Source organism: Schistocerca nitens, chromosome 6 (genome assembly GCF_023898315.1).
Source record: "Schistocerca nitens isolate TAMUIC-IGC-003100 chromosome 6, iqSchNite1.1, whole genome shotgun sequence".
Lineage (NCBI taxonomy): Eukaryota > Metazoa > Arthropoda > Insecta > Orthoptera > Acrididae > Schistocerca > Schistocerca nitens.
Genome location: NC_064619.1, coordinates 598440288 through 598457052, shown reverse-complemented (window position 1 = coordinate 598457052; position 16765 = coordinate 598440288). Strand labels below are relative to the sequence as shown.

Genomic DNA, 16765 nt, shown 5'->3' with positions numbered 1-16765 from the left:
TCAATCGACAAATGAACATGAGCGGTGAGAACGAACTTACCTCACACCTTTTCTAGTTTTGATTTCTTATACAAATCCGTCAGTACAGACTATTCTAACTCGCTTTCCATCTCCCTCTCTGTTACTGAGACAACACTACCCCAAAACTGTAAGAAGCATTTCAATATTGATAGATCATCTGCATTTTCAGTGTGCTTCTGTATTCCATATACTCAATACACAATCCGTTCACAGCATGTTTATATACACCAGCCGATTGGGGACGCTTCAGTAGCGGCGTTTCAAAAAACGGTGGGAGTATCGTAAGCCATTGTCTTGGCCACCGTTTTTATTTTATCTACAGATTTCATACGAAAAATACCCTCTGCATAAAATACCAGTGTACATACACCGTGGACGGCCTGTAGCGTCATTTCTGTTGACTGCGCGTGAAATATATTTGTAACCCGTTTGTTATTGTACGTTCCGGTTTTGCAACGTGTACTGTGCGCATAATAACGCTCTCATCACCCTAAAAAGCAGTCAGAGTGCTTTGCTGTTGTGATACCTGACTTTTAAACTTCTTACGCTTTGTGGAAAACGCGTGACGTCATCCATTGACCGATTTCTTGTTTTCAGACCACAGAGATACTAGTGCGTATTACCTCCTGTCACAAAACTAGATGAACAACAGTCTTAACAGGCTTTGAACGGCTTAACACCATAAAACATTAGTCTTTATAAACTTTGAATGCCACATCGGCAGGATTCCTCCTGTCTCTGTGTCCTGTGGTTTGGCCCATAACAGCTACCTCTCACACACAATCCTAATCCAAAGGTTTCCATCAATTTCTGTATGACAAAGTGAAATATGTTGGTACTTCATCGAACTCATTGACCCTGACAAGCAACGACCTGACTTCTACATTTGCAGGAAGTAGGTGATTGCCTCGTACCGCACAGTTTGCCTTCAATTCTGGTATATCCTTCTGGTGAACATGTTTTGGGTCCATTTCACTTTTAACCCTTGGATGCGTGACAGGGCCTTTAAGGTCAGAGAGTTAATTAACCATGCGTTCAATCATATTAAAATTACACATAATTTAACCTTATCTTATGTAATCCTTAAAAATATGTATAGAACTAAGAAACATGACAAAATTGTATTTAATATAGCAACGATTGTATGAAAAAGCGTATTGTAAATGCTATGCACATAATATGTGAAGAGGAATTTTCAGACATGGTGTAATCTAATTCTTTAGCAAGCGATTTTCTGCCAATCTTTGAATTTTGTTACTTGTGGTATTTTTATACTGGCACACCCACTAGACTAGCAAGAACAATAATCGACTTTCTACTCATTTCTGAAGTCAACAGAAGTGAAAGGAATTTCTTTCATAGCTGATGTAAATAATTATGTTAGTTATTTTCTGTGTTTTTCTTCCTTCTCTTTTTCTCTGACAAAGTAACTATTTAGACTTCCTTTCCAACCGAAACGTTCGTTTCTTACAGTATGGAATCATCTAGCAGTTCTCGAATAAAGCAACCTGCTTATACAATGAATGTAGATGGTCCCAACTCTTCAACGATTATTTCTGAATGGTTGGACGAATGTGAATCTAGTATTGCTTCTGAAGATGAAATTGATCCTGCTTATAGGCTTATGTCGGACAGCTCAGAATCTAAACAAAGTAGTGATGAATCCTGGGTTGTAAATAACGTAGGCTTACCAAGGATAGACTAGCCTACTAATACAGCGTAGCCTGCAAATTCACATAACATAGCAAGTAGACCCCAGCTTGCAAACACAAATAATATACCAAGCACAAATCAGCCTGAAAATGCAAGTAACGTAGCAAGTTCATCGAAGTCTGCAAACTTTTTTATCGGACATACTGAGTCTCAGAGAAGAAAAGGACCACCTCCTTCTAGCAGAACGCTTAATCATAATATAATGAAAGTTTCCCCAGGTCCTGTTAGGGGAACAAATACACAAACGCCAAAAGACGCTTGGAGCTATGTCATCACAAATAAAGCTGTTAATGAAATAGTTCATTGCCCACATCTGGAAAGACGACGCTCAGCAGCTATAATGTGACAAACGAGGAAATCAATACATTTTTTGGAATGCTCCTATTAACTGGCAGTTACAGATGCTGGAATGTTCCTATAAGAAAATTATTCCACGAATCAACTGGGAGTCCTGTTTATATGGTAACTTTGTCTATAAAGAAGTTTGAAGAAATAAGGTTCGACGATAGACACATCCGACAAGCTAGGAGCAAAGATGATAATGTGGTAGCTTTTCACAATGCGTGGGAACGATTCGTAAGCAAATGCAGACAGAGAATATCCAGGAGAGAACGCCACAATAGATGAGCAACAAGTGTTTTTCAGAGGGCGCCAAAGAACAGTAAGAGTGCAGTGCTGCCACAGTTGATGAGACTCACAGAAAGAATAAACGAGAGATCAGGAGTGGATTCTCTTGACCAAAAGGTACGTGCTTACACTTGCGAAAGGCAGACATGGAGATGTCCGTTTGTTTTATAGGCTAATGCAATGGCTGGTGCAGATATAGATTCTTTCTTTTTATTCTCAAACTAACATCCACAATAACACAATGGAAAATCACGTTAAAGAAGGATTTTCTTGAAAGACTTCGACTTAGAACTTATTCATCCACGCCGGCCGCGGTGGCCGAGAGGTTCTAGGCGCTTTAGTCCGGAACCGCGCGACTGCTACGGTCGTAGGTCCGAATCCTGCCTCGGGCATGGATGTGTGTGATGTCCTTAGATTAGTTAGGTTTAAGTAGTTCTGAGTTATAGGGGACTGATGATCTCAGATGTTAAGTCCCATAGTGCTCAGAGCCATCTGAACCATTTTTTATTCATCCACATATGAAACTCAGAATCAAAATTCTAAATTTCCAAAGACAAGTCCAGCAAGCACTGGCTAGATGTGGCCACAAAAATCACCAAGAAATGAACATCATTTATCAAAATGCCTAAAGGAAGACACTTTTTGGGTCCACGTGAACTGGAAAGGAAAGTCACTCTGTGTTGTCCAAAATGTTCTAGCAATGTATGCAATGAACACAGTGTGCTTGTTGGTGAAGATTTTTTACTGTAACGTGTAGACTTTTTCGACAGGCAGTGTAATCTTTATGTGGATAAAATGCTTTGTATATAAGTTTGGTTGCACCTATGTAGCATGCAACTTAGCCCTTTTCATTTTTTCTATTTTGTATTTGGATGCCGGCTGGTGTGGCCGTGCGGTTCTAGGCGCTAGAGTCTGGAAACGCGTGACCGCTACGGTCGCAGGTTCGAATCCTGCCTCAGGCATTGATGTGTGTGATGTCCTTAGGTTGGTTAGGTTTAAGTAGTTCTAAGTTCTAGGGGACTGATGACCTCAGAAGTTAAGTCCCATAGTGCTCAGAGCCATTTGAACCATTTATTTGTATTTGGATGCTTTTTGGATATTGACATGCAGTGCATCTCACCAGTGTGCAATTCCTAGTTTGTATAAATTTTAATTTAAGTTATTATATGCTAAACTAATAAAGTTACTGAAGATCTAACTGAAACTTATTCCATTGTAGTTAATGTCCAAATTTCTTTTAATGTTTTCCTGTTTCATACTAACTACGGATATGTTTTGTAAGGCAGTATTTGTTCGTTTATAAAAGTAATTGTTTATAACAAACGCAACAAGACTGAAAAACAACGATATTTATAGAAATCTCAATAACATCAAAAAGCGCTGAAAATTATTCTCAGACTTCTGTGCAAACTAACTCACTCCAATTGCAAATGAATTTCGAGCAACATAGATTTGTTCATTTATTTTAATTTGTAATTTCTCGTATTTTGTACCCAGATATCATCCCTTTCTACCATCCATATTCTGCAGACTCTGTTTCAAGTGAAACAGGTTTCCATAATTATTTCTGTCAATAAGACTTGAAGCAGTGTTTGCATTTCATAATAGACTCACCGGAGAACTGCATGACAGCCATCATGGTGTTCAAGATGACGGCAGCGCTGGTCGTGTTGAGGCCCAGTGACTGTAACTTGTCTCCAAACAGCAGGCTGAAAGTTGCCACGAGGCACTGTCCGGTCATCTGGTGTGTAACACAGAAAACACGGTGGTGCTGAGAATGACAATTACATGTGAAGGCAAGGCGAAGGGGATGTCAAGAAGAGTGAATGAAGGCCTGAAAAGATGAAAATTGCAAGAGTGGCTACCTGACTAGTAGCTACAGACCATAGGGTGCAGAGTTTACAATCTCTTTCCCAACGCTTTTTCTGAGTAGTATCGAAGCACTGATCTTATGAAAACTCAAATATATGTGTTAATTAACAGCAACATGAATAACGAAAATAACTAATTGTCGGTTCCTAATACTTCTACACTGACGGAAAAAGAAACTAAACACAAAAAAGGAGTTGTGTGACATAAGCAAAGGTTAACAGGCGTATTTCTACATCTGACAGGTGTTGTGTGCTCAAATTTCCCGCCAGTCCGGAAAGAGTGGCACTACTAGCTCCACTTTGAGGACGCAAATCAGGTGTGTTTTAAATACTCGCTGTAACGGTCGTGTGCGTTAGTTACCTTTCAGGTTGGACGTAGTGAGTTCCTATTAATCAGAAATTCCTTTAAGGTGACAATGACGCCTTATCTGCCGTATTCCCTGAAGTTGTGGCAACTCATGTATTGGTCACACTACAACAGCCGAGCAAATGCGCCAACGCAGAACATCGTTTAGGCATCCGTCACCCTACGGAATGTAACAACACGGAGATTTTGGCACGCACTTCCTGCTACTGGGATAGTGTTATTAAGGAAGAAGTGGAAATTAAATTAGCCAATAATCTTATAAATAGAGATGGGGGTTTTTGCTTAAATTGGGGATGTAATCCTACTTTCTCAGTTGTCGAAAAACAGAAGGACAGAGTTTATGATACCTCAGCCGTTGATTATTTATTTCCCTTTCGATAACTTCTGACTTTGGCCATCTTTGGTTTTTAATGGCGCTAGATATTAGAGTGTGTGATGTGTTTGTGTGTGTGTGTGTGTGTGTGTGTAAGCGCGCACGTTACCTTCACGGAGGTTCTCTGAAAACCGAGGGTCTAAATTCGCTCGCTCAGCGTTTACTTGTTGCTGTTTTGCCTTGAAAATCGCAGGGTTGTGCTCCTGGCGAAATATCAGCGGCTGTCGACGACCTCATCCAGCTGCATACCTGTAAGTTATTTGAACACTGGATGTTCATAAATAAAAATAATTATAAACAAACTGTGATATATTAAATTGTTTCCATAAATTTACAACACGCTTTCGAAAAGCCTGCCGTCAGTCTCGTGACTTGCTCCATGTCTTTATGTCTTTGCATCAGTGACTGTACCACTGAAGCTGGGCAGGATTCACTTACAAGGTGGTGCCGTGGAAAGCATCACTGACGCAGGAAATGAAATTAGCTTTGATGGCGACTGGACTAATGTACACCGCCTTCTCAACACCCCACCAAAGAAAGGAACGTCAGAGGTCGTTGAATCAGGCACACGCATTCGATAGGTCCTGATAGACCCATGCAGTCTTAACATTCAATTATTAGCTATGCTGAAGGAACAACACCGAAACATGCTGTGCCTAGCACTTCTCTAAGTGTAGTAAGATGAAAGGCCCGTTATGCTGCTCGAGATAAACGTTCTGATGTCATGTAAAGCTGTTGGTGGGATCTTTCAATCTTTGACTTTAAACTATGAATGCGGTAATACTTTGTTACTCCCATCCACATAGGGGCAGACGGTCAATCGTAATGAGATCTTAGCGAATTTATAAAGTGTTTCGGCTGAGGAACGCAGGTTTCGCATCTCCTCTCTGCTGCTGGAAATCTCCCACAATCCGAAACAGTATTAATGAGGAGGCAGCTAATTTGCCCCTGAATGTATACTTGGCCCTGAATATATGCTTGCCCCTGAATGTATGCAACCTGCACAAACAAAAATGGCTCAGAATTTACTTTTCCCTGCAATTACTTATTCTTTATCAAATAGTGTTTTTTCCACTGCACTGCTAAATCGCCTGGCCTTTGTTTTCTGTAATATGGAGAGCAGTGCATGTCATTGATATCTGCTGATGAACTTCAACTATTGACTTTAACAAATCTCAAAACCAAGGTGCAGATTAGAGACCTTAACAACATAACATGTATGGAACTTTATGAAATACTAACAGGATAACAGTGTTCCAAACCACTGTCCCACTGTCAGGAGAACAGGTCCTACAAACATTTGCACTACTGTACCAACCTCCTCAAATCTACAAGAAGCTGCCCCATACTTTAAATAATTTCCCCAAAATTGTAACTCCTTCTCCATAAATTGCACTTAATTGACTAAAAGTTGTAAAAAACTTGGTGCAAAAGTTTAACAACTTGCCGCAGAACTGCAAGACACTGTCTCTAAAAATGTAACAAATTACCCCATGCTCCAACAAACTGTAACAAATTTACCCAAAACTGTAGCAACTTTCGCCAAAACTGTGAACAAGATAACTGATGTTAGTGCAGTCCCTACTGTACGAAATGAAGGCAAAGACACAGGTAGTATACATTGTGGGTTTGTTATGATTGTTACACAAAGTGCTCAACATAATGACTTGGAGCATTGAGACATGTTTAAAACTGTTCTTGACGAACAGCATTGCACATTAAATTGCATCTAGACATTGCAGTATAAGTCTGTGTTAAAACTTTGTAGACGTCTTGGCTATATATTTCCTCACAGATGTAAGTACAGGCTTGTTATGTCTGGCGAGATGGCACATCATTTTGTGTCTTCTGAGCGACCAGTCCAGTGACTTAAAGTGTTCAAGTAAGATGTCACAGCATGGGGAGGGGGATTCATGAGGTATGACATCCATTGCATTTATTTACTGAAATGTCTTCCAATAGCTGAGACAAAATGCCTGTTAGGAACTCCAGATACCTGTGATTTTTCCAGACTCTCAGCAGTAAAGTAGGGACCGCTGATATGATTCTTGAAACGCTCACATAACATGATGACAGACTAAGGTTGTTGTTTACCCTGTTCCTGTAGCCAGAGCAGTTTTTTAAAGAATAGTAGTATACACTGTCAAGACTGATTTGACCATAACTTCAAAATCATGCTTCATTCGTAAACAACACCAGAACATTTAGCAGCTCTCGTAGAAAATATTTGTGGAATTCTATCATGTTTTGAAAACAACTGCCATGGTATTTGTGATGGAGAAATATGGAATACACTGAATGATTTGGAATGTAGTGCTCAAAAAACACTTCTTCGGCTGATCCCACTCTCATGTTCAAACTGCCTAGTACTGACTGGGTGTTACTTCTGATAAAATGATCTGCATTTCTTTTAGCTTTTCGTTCACATAACAGAGCTTCCAGGTTCTTGAAAAGTTTTTATATTTGTAAAGACATATCTTGAGGGGATGGTACCATTATAACGTATTTCATCATACAACCACACCACGGCGCTAAAACTCTAGCAAGATTCAGCGTGAAGACTATATCCCCATTTTTACTTTTGTACACGATGTGAAAGTTGGAATAGCTTAACGAGCTGGTCATATGATCGTTACAACAGGGCACAGACTGACGGGATTCTAGGGCACAGTTAAACACATGAGTAATACTTGAGTTAAATTGCTGCTTAGTCTGTTGCACTAGCACAAGCGTTCGTTGGACCTTTCGTCCCGACGATTGGACAGTCACTCCTCCACTTTGATCTGGGTACTACTCGATCAATTTCCAAACATGTTAAGTTGTTGAGATGAGTTTCAAAATCTCTTTCCAATACCTCAAAAAAGATATATTTCCATTTGTTAAGATGCCGGTGTCATAATTCAGCAGAGTGATACTTTGTTCTCTTCACTTCAAGCATGTCTCTGAAGTGAGTTCAAATACATCGAAATTTTTCATTTGTGAAGCGAAAAGGGAAAGTTTCGTCAGTACCCAGGAATTTGATTGAAATAATTTATGATTATGGAAATGTCAAATGGAAATTTCTTCCATCCTGGGAAATGTACGGACATTGTTGATGAAAAGAAAATAAGGCCAGTGCCAACACAGATGCAGAATGTTGTTAGGATGAGCTTAAGACATAAGCAGAGCTTTTTATTTCGTATGGTTTGAAATTTGACCAGCTACAAACTGTTGCGTCGTATGATACTGCAATTGGTCTGTGGAAGCGGCTTAACGTAATTCATGAACAACGATCAGCCACAAATAAAGTTACATTAAAACAACGATTTTAATTACAAAATGTTGCACTATAATACTATCGTGCACTATATTTGAAAACCTGAAACATTAGCAGGATGTCCTGCAGATGTTGGTGAACCAGTGGAGAAACAGACAAGGATGATAAAGTTTTAGGCTAACTTTCGACGAAATATGTTTCGTTTAGTATGGCTTAGGACTTGTGTGATGAAAAGAGGCAGACTTGAAGAGTTTCGCTTGTCGCAGACAAGAAATGGTAAGTGCATTCGCTACTGTTAGGGTTGATCAGAAAAATGTTACTATGTTAGTGCTGACAAAGTAATTTAAGCAAAGTTCTTGCGAACAAAAAATTATTGAGTGTTATTACTGCCACGAGAAAAGTTAGTATAAAGCTAAGTGCTACAAATAATACCAAAACATTCAAGAGAAACACGCGAACCGAAACATCAATCTCTAAGAGCAAAAGTTAGAAACATTTTGGCTACTTTGATAATGTTTGACTGGGTGAAAGTGTTCCATCAAAACGAACGACTTCACATGAGGAATCTATTTTAATATGTAAACCTCTGGGAACGGTAAGAACACTAATCATGAACAAAACTAATGCATTTTGGAGGTCGTTCTGCCATCATTTAAATACCTGCCAACGGTGTGTATGTATTGGTGTCACATTCACATCCGACTACGTCTTCTGGGTGCTTAATTTTGTTTTGTCAAGCAGTGTATTTAGCAATGAATTACTCTGGCCTCTTCTCAGTACATATGTGTGCGTTTTCGTAGGTGGTTTTCAGCATTTCTGTAAACTGCTTGGGAGTTCCCCTTCTGCTAATGATATAACTTGTTCCATAGTCCTACGTCAAAAGCTTTGATACATTTTCTAGATACAACGTTAGTACTGAAAAACTTAAATGTAGCTTCAGATATCGTAGAAATACTATTGTAAGCGAACGGAAACTGCTCAATGTAAATGTAATATCAGAACTCTTGAATATTCCACTGCACTATAACATAGGTAAATGGGGATCCAGAAAAGGGCACGTATATCTGTGAAGACTCTGTGATGTAAAGCTGGAGGTAACAGGATCTTCACTTTTTCAAAATCAGTTCAGTATTTATAAGCGTTAACCCATGTAAGTTAGTGTCTCATGCTGAATTAACTCATAGTTGATTACATCGTCTAGCGGCATACACATGGAGACATAGACCATGTAGTGAGTGTATGAGTAACGTTCCTGAACGATGTAAAATTGTTTGCGGATTAAATAATTTTGCTAGGGGGAGGAAGTAAGTGAAGTGTATTCAGTTCATTATTTAGTTTAGTATTCAGTATCACCACAAGACACGTGTGACTTCTTCTTGTGCAGCGTTGCTGTGACTGGAATGTTCATGGAATTGGGCAGAGGCAAAGACCAAAGTGACCTGACAGAGTAGTAATTTTGTCTATACTTACGAATAACAGGATACTCATGAGATTTAAATTTGTGATAATAATGGGTTATTGGTCAATAGTCCGCAGTATGGAATGTAGATGTGGAAGAGTTACCCTCTTTTCGATATATATATATATATATATATATATATATATATATATATATATATATATGTGTGTGTGTGTGTGTGTGTGTGTGTGTGTGCATAAATTGGTGGTACTATCTCCTCCACAGCTCTCTTTATAGACCTAATCATGCAGTCATTTATTACTCTGAAAGATGTTCGATACATGCAGTACATTGTCTTTCGACTTACGTTTCCGAGCGCGACCCCTAACACAATCATCCAACCCCACCCTCCATCGGGCGGAACTAGTTCATACTCCACAGTTTCTGCTCCAGCCATCTCTGCATCTGAAAATGAGAACAGGACTAATTAGCTGAAAAATCCATGCGTGTATTATGAAGTTAGGTGCTCTTCCTAACGAAGGCCATGTGTCCATCAGCTCTGAGCCTTGTCTGTTGTGTACATCTACATTCATAACTCACTGACTATTAAGAAGTATCTGACAGAAGATCCATTTAATAAAACCATCTTTTAAAATATCTTCACCTTCAGTTTGCAGATGTAGTGAGAGGATGAAGTGATAAGCATCTGCCAGAACACTCCAAAACCCGAGACTTTCAACCTTTCTGCAAGCAAAATTACGCTGACCTTCAGTCTATACACTTGAAGTCTATGTTAAACAAACGTGGTATAGGTTCCAAAAAGCTGTGCAGTGTTCCTGCGTAGGTCTTGCAGTTGTTTTGAAAACAAACTACACCTCCTCAGTACCCTCCACATATTTTTCTTTCACACGCAAAGCATACTTCGATTAAAAATTATCTGAATTTTCAGCTTTTTACAGTGGGAACTATCCCGATATTATTGTCTGACAGTTTTTACCTATTCCGTTAGATATACAAGCAGTGACAACGTAAATATATTATTCTAGGCTGCACAAGTTGCCGAATAGAGTGTGTATAAAGATCAAAAGAGTGTGAATGTAGATTTTCCTGGTGCATACTGCTGAAAAATTCTTGCTTACACTTCCATTCATGTAGTTATGTTCAAATTCGCGGTGTCACTCTCATCATCTTCTGGCGAAGTGTCGAGATTATGTGTGCGTCCCATTACAGCGTCCGACTTTTTCCCCCTAAACACCTGGATCAGAGATCATCGTCTTGTGCTATGGGGTGGACTGCCTTTCGTCTCTTGGTGATTGGAGGTCAACCTCCCTCCTCCCTTCCCCCCTGAGCACGCCCTGTCGGCGCGTATTCTCGACACTTCACCAACATATCATGAGAGAGACATTTATATAGACATCGTGGAATGTCAACAAACACACACTGACAAATCCTGAGATGTTTTCCTCTGCTCATAAGAGTATTACTCCAAACCACTGACTTGGACAGTGCGTGTTTTTACTATCGAAAATATCTCTCCCTGCTAGTGAACGGGAGAACATTTGTTGCGTGTTCTGTGTAGTCTGTCAACGTGTTTTAAAGGGACATTTCAAACTTAGATCGAGCATGCATTATCACTTCACGACAAGAAGGGTTGTGAGCATGGAAAGCTGGTAGCTTGTTCGACAGCACTGAAGAACCAAGTGAGCTGCTGATATCCGTTAGTTGTAATTTGTGGTTCGTAGGTAATGTCGAGAGAATGTATCCTGACGTATACGGGTCGATCCGAAAGATGGCATTTGAGGGCTTTGCTGCAATATCTATGCAACGTACCGTGACTCCAATGCGAATGTTTAAGCACAAGGCAAGGGATCGATGTGGCATTTATGTCTTTCTGAAGCGTGTGCGGTAAACGTGGCACTGTGAACTATGGCGACGTTATTCCCAAATGCGTCCAAACAGGACCAGCATGATGTTATTATTATTCTCTTGGATTCCAAAGCACATACAGATTAGACATCCATCAGAGGATGAAGAATTTGGGTAGGGCAGCATGTCGGTCGAAAATCACCGTTGTGGAATGATGCACCAAGTTCTGTACTGGTGACGATTCGACACAAGACGCCAGTCTATCTGGGAGCCAGCTTAACTCAAGTTGGAGATACTCGTACATCCGCCCTGTGGTCCTCTCCCCATGCAATTATAGCTCTTTCAATCCCTTAGAAAAGGCCTTGAAATGTAAAGAATGCCTGGCAGATAAGGACACCCAGCAGGCTGTTACGGACTCCTTCACGCAGCAGGACACAGAGTTTTACCAAACACGAATCTTCAAACTGGTGCGTCAGTGGAGTGATTGCCTCAATGCTTACAACGATCTTGCCTGATTGGCGTACCAATTGTGGAGAGAACAGCCTTCGAATGTAAACTTTTTGATCGCCTTTTATTTCCAGTCTGCATGATACAGTGGGGTGTTTACGCAAGTACATAGATCCGAAAATGGTCACATATGATCGAAGCTAGACATTTGTAGAGAAATGTGCAACTTAGACAGAAAAGTAAACGATATATAAGTTTTTATAAAATATAAGATGCAGTGCATGCCGTCATTGTAGAGAGAGCTGCGGGGCTATGTTAACCTAGAGAGTATCCAATCATGTCCGCACAAACAATTTCATACCGTAGCGTCGATCACGAACAACAGAACTAAGCTCTGGTGTCATTCTATACAAATAAAGTAGGCAAGGATACGTCATGAACGAAGTATTGATCAATAGTGGTGTCCAGTGTGTAACACAGAAGAATATAGTATATATATCATATACCTGAGAACTGTTGTAGAAGAGTATGGTGGTGGCTGTGTATCACTGCATGTTTCAGGCATGTTATCCTTGGGTACAACACGGACTTGAGCCAATCATGCTCACAGCTGGTACTATGTGTAGACGTCGGGGTCTCATATCACTGGCGAGATTAATTTGAGGTCTGTGTATTGTCAAGACAAGATCCTCCAGCCAACTGTTCAGCACAACAGTCAGTGTTATTGCAAGGGGTTCGTCTATTGGAACGAGAATGCTTGAGTGCTAGGCGTGCAACTCGCAAAACACATTCATCCAGCAGGAAGATCCCGACTGAGCAGGGTTGTGTTTAGTTCAAACTTCTAGGGCGTCATGGGAATCCTCCCCACTCAGTAATGACCAGAGAACAAGTGACATTGAAGAGTGAGACAGTGAGTTCCTGAATGCGTCATAACGGATGAAGCCGAAGTGTAAGAAATGCGAGACGTGTCTATATTTGCAAGGGAGCAACAGAACACATCTATGATGTACAAGATGACGGTAAACTGGACATGCTGCAAAACCATAATGAGACTAAGTTGGTTGGTTGGTTTGGTGAAGGAGACCAGACAGCGTGGTCATCGGTAGACGTAAGTGTAAGCCGACTTGTACAAATCCACTTTCAGAATTAATGTAATGTCAAAAGTAAATCGAAGACCACAGAAGATGGTTGTCGTTGAGGTGAGCATTGTGATGTTTGGCTCTTTGCGGTGGCTGCCCCTGTATGCCGAAGCGGCCGCCGGAGGAGTCGGTTGTGAGTCTACGAACAGGAAGGGCCTGAGGTGACAGTAAACTGACTACGGGAGCTGGCAGTGTGACCTTCGAGTGTTATTGCATTGTTTATAAAGAGCAGCGGCACGGTGGCGTGATTGTTTACAATGGTTCTTGCAGAATCCAGTTGGTTTTTATCTGTCCATATTCGGATTAGCGCCTGTTGCTGTGGATGTTCCAAACCAAGATTCTCAACAAAACCTTGGCATACCTATATGAGAACGCTCGAATTTGCAGGAAGGACTGTATTGTCGGTAGATGCATTTTACTCAACGAAATATCATGTTTTCATTGTTGTCTACTGTTAACTCCGTAACTGTAGGCTGTATGTCAGGTGGGTCAGCTCCCCATAAATTGTGGACTTGGAACTGCCGGTGTCTGCCCAGGGTATGTTCCCAGACTCCTGGTGTTTTGACTTCGGCAAATGAAGTAGATCAGATCGTAGCCGGAGCCGTTCCACATTGGTTATAGCCATAATGGACACAACTGCGTTGATATGGGGTCACTGCTAATGAAGTCTGCTGTACGTGTGGTGAGTGAATGGGAAATAGGTCACTCTTAAGAAGTGATACACTGGCTGAACATTTAACTGAGTGTTTCCTGCATTAAACCTATTCAAATTTCCTAGCCACAGCGGTGGCCAGGAAGGGTTATATTAGTCTTTAGTCTTTAATTTAGATAAGTATTTGCTGTTGTTGTTAATTACACATGACACATTATACGATGTATGATTTTGTCTTGGGGGTTTGCAAGCACAGTGGTTCACTATGCATATGGCGATTGGGGGGGGGGGGGGGAGGGGAGGGACGGTGAGGACTGGTGGCTCAGCAGCATCCATCAGCACTTTTTTCTGGTATCATCTTACAGCTGACGCAACTGCACCTGCCATAAACAGGCCATGTGTCAAATTTAGAGAGGGGAAGCCCAGCATCTGTGGTGCTAAGATAGTTATGCTTGTTATACAGTATTTCACTGACATCTGGAATTCTTGAAATTTTATCCACTGGTACCAAGGTAATGGAGAGGGACGAAGAGACCCTATAGTGGCATGTCACGACAATTTATAAAATCTGTGAGGTGGTTATCAACAACTTTGCTGACTCTTTGATTCACATATAAATGTGTTATATAAGTTTTACTCGGTAACTGGATGTCATGCACGTTAAACAATCAAACCCATTGTGTTTTCGTAAAGTATAAACCTAGGTGTAGTAAAATGTTTTATAATTCGCAAATATTGCACGTATAAACGAAACTGTGTTATTCCACATTAAATCCACTGAAGATGCCTCAACGTAAAAGTTGAAACGCGTCTGGAGCAAATAAAATACACTGCAGAAAGAAAACGGTATTTAAATGTATAAAATAAGTACTTAATTTTGGGTCCTTTAACTCTGCCTTCTGTCAAACACAATGAAATTTTTTTCTATTTATCCTAACATGCTTCAACATCTGTGTACCCTCCTTCAGGTTGGTAGTGGTAGCGACAACAAGGTTAATAAAAAGCAGAAAGGCTACCTCGCCATTTTAATTAATGTATTACAATGGAAAAGAATCAAAATTTAAATAATTGTCTGCCACGGAAATCGAATACTTGGCAGTTAAGATTGAATGTCTTGTTTCATTCCTTTGAAAGAACGTCCCTTCACTAGTGACAGTCAGCGAATACCTAGGGGTGTTTGCAACTAGTTAGAAAATGTTATGTACAATGTATACTCTGATGATCTAAAAAAATAAACTACCTTAGGACATGGCCAAGAGGAAAGGAATGTGCTGATTCAGCACCCGTCAGCACCTTGTTTGCGGTGTCATATTACAGCTGACGCAGTTGTGGCTGTCATAAATTAGACATGTGTCAAGGTTAGGGATGGCAGGTTCAGCATTGTAGTGCTGAGGCGGTTAGGCTTGTTATGTTTCGCTAACATGTGTTATTCCTGGGATTCTATCATTACAAGCCATGGTCGTGGAGGGAGACAGCCCTCCTGCCACAGCCCACCTGGACACTCTCATCATCATGCTGTCAGCGAGCTGCATGCAAGCCCCCCACCCTTTGAGAAATTTCAAGTCGCCTACTGCGCAGCAACCGTTTCTCATGTAACTGGGTTTGATACATTTCACTGACATCAGCAACTACTATATTTTATCATCATGGCAAGACGCCCCTACCCCCGCAACCACACCCCCACCCAACCCCAAGTGTGCTGGAACTTTCGTCAACTATGATTGCATTACTGATTTCCAAAAATTCGTTTAAGGACTGACTCACTAGACACATCGATAAATTTCCTTCAAATCTATATATCACCTGCCATGGTGTACTGCAACCAGCAATTTTGTTTCAAAATGTAAATAACGATTTAGGAATTCGTGTTTGTTAATCATGAGTTTTACCGTAATTGCTACTCCACAAACCCTGAAAACGTGAAATAGTTTCACATTCTAGTTGCTTACTGTCACCAACAGATGGATCCCCACTTAAAAAAGTGAAACGTTCATTCTCTCTACCATGAGTCATTATCACTGTCACCGAAAGTTGTCTGTACTGGGCAAACGCATTCAGAGTTCACTCTATGAACCACACTTGGTTAAAGACACAACAGAGCCTAAAATTCATTATTTTCTGTAGTGTCAAAGTATTTTGAAATGTCTTCAAAATTCGTTGGCAACACGGATCGAATGTCTAAGATCTAACTGAGGATAAGTACAAGAAAAAAAAAGCGCTGTAAGCCTCAAAGCAATTAATTTACATCATCTATGATGTCACAGTATTCTAAAACAATTCAGGATATGAAATGTTTATGTTGCAGAAATATCTAAATACGTGAAGTGTGTATTCAGTCTGAGTAAAAAACGTGACGCTTATGTGTGTAATCGCAGTGTGCTTACATCAAAATTACTTTGCTCACGTATCTCGTTATGACTGTGCATTCCAAGGTATGTGTCAGGGGGAAGGGGAGAGTGAAGAAAATATATCACTATAAAAAGTAATCGATAACAAATAATCCAAAAATGATTGGAACCTAGCTGAGGTTAAGTACAAATGAAGCATTGTAAGGCTCAAATTAATTATGTTCCGACATCTGTGGTACCGCAACGTTCTAAAACGCGTCAGAAAACGTAATGTTTACGAATGGACCGAGTGTTTGATCCCTGTGCGAGACTGTTTAGGTACACACACGACGACTTGCATCTTTCTTTTCAGCTACTCTGTTATGAAATTTAATTACTTCGACGATTATACGTAATTCCCCATCGCTATCGCTGCAGTAGTCACTTTATTTCGTTTCTGTTTTCTATGTATCGAAATGTGGTGCTACAGAAGAATGCTGAAGATTAGATGGGTAGATCACATAACTAATGAGGAGGTATTGAATAGAATTGGGGAGAAGAGGAGTTTGTGGCACAACTTGACAAGAAGAAGGGACCGGTTGGTAGGACATGTTCTGAGGCATCAAGGGATCACAAAGTTAGCACTGGAGGGCAGTGTGGAGGGTAAAAATCATAGAGGGCGACCAAGAGATGAATACACTAAGCAA

The 16765-nt window shown here is 40.4% G+C and overlaps 1 protein-coding gene across 2 annotated transcripts in view; it reads right to left on the bottom strand.

Annotated features, from left to right (window-relative positions):
- Positions 1 to 16765, bottom strand: part of LOC126262903 (monocarboxylate transporter 1-like) — a 96568-nt gene that overhangs the window by 65854 nt on the left and 13949 nt on the right. For both annotated transcript variants that reach the window (XM_049959804.1, XM_049959806.1), the window contains exons 2-3: positions 9995 to 10092; positions 3976 to 4102 (exon numbers count right to left, since the gene is read on the bottom strand). In XM_049959804.1, coding sequence (XP_049815761.1) covers positions 3976 to 4102; positions 9995 to 10084 — 217 coding nt within the window. In that variant the 5' untranslated portion in view covers positions 10085 to 10092. The remainder of the gene's footprint in view (positions 1 to 3975; positions 4103 to 9994; positions 10093 to 16765) is intronic.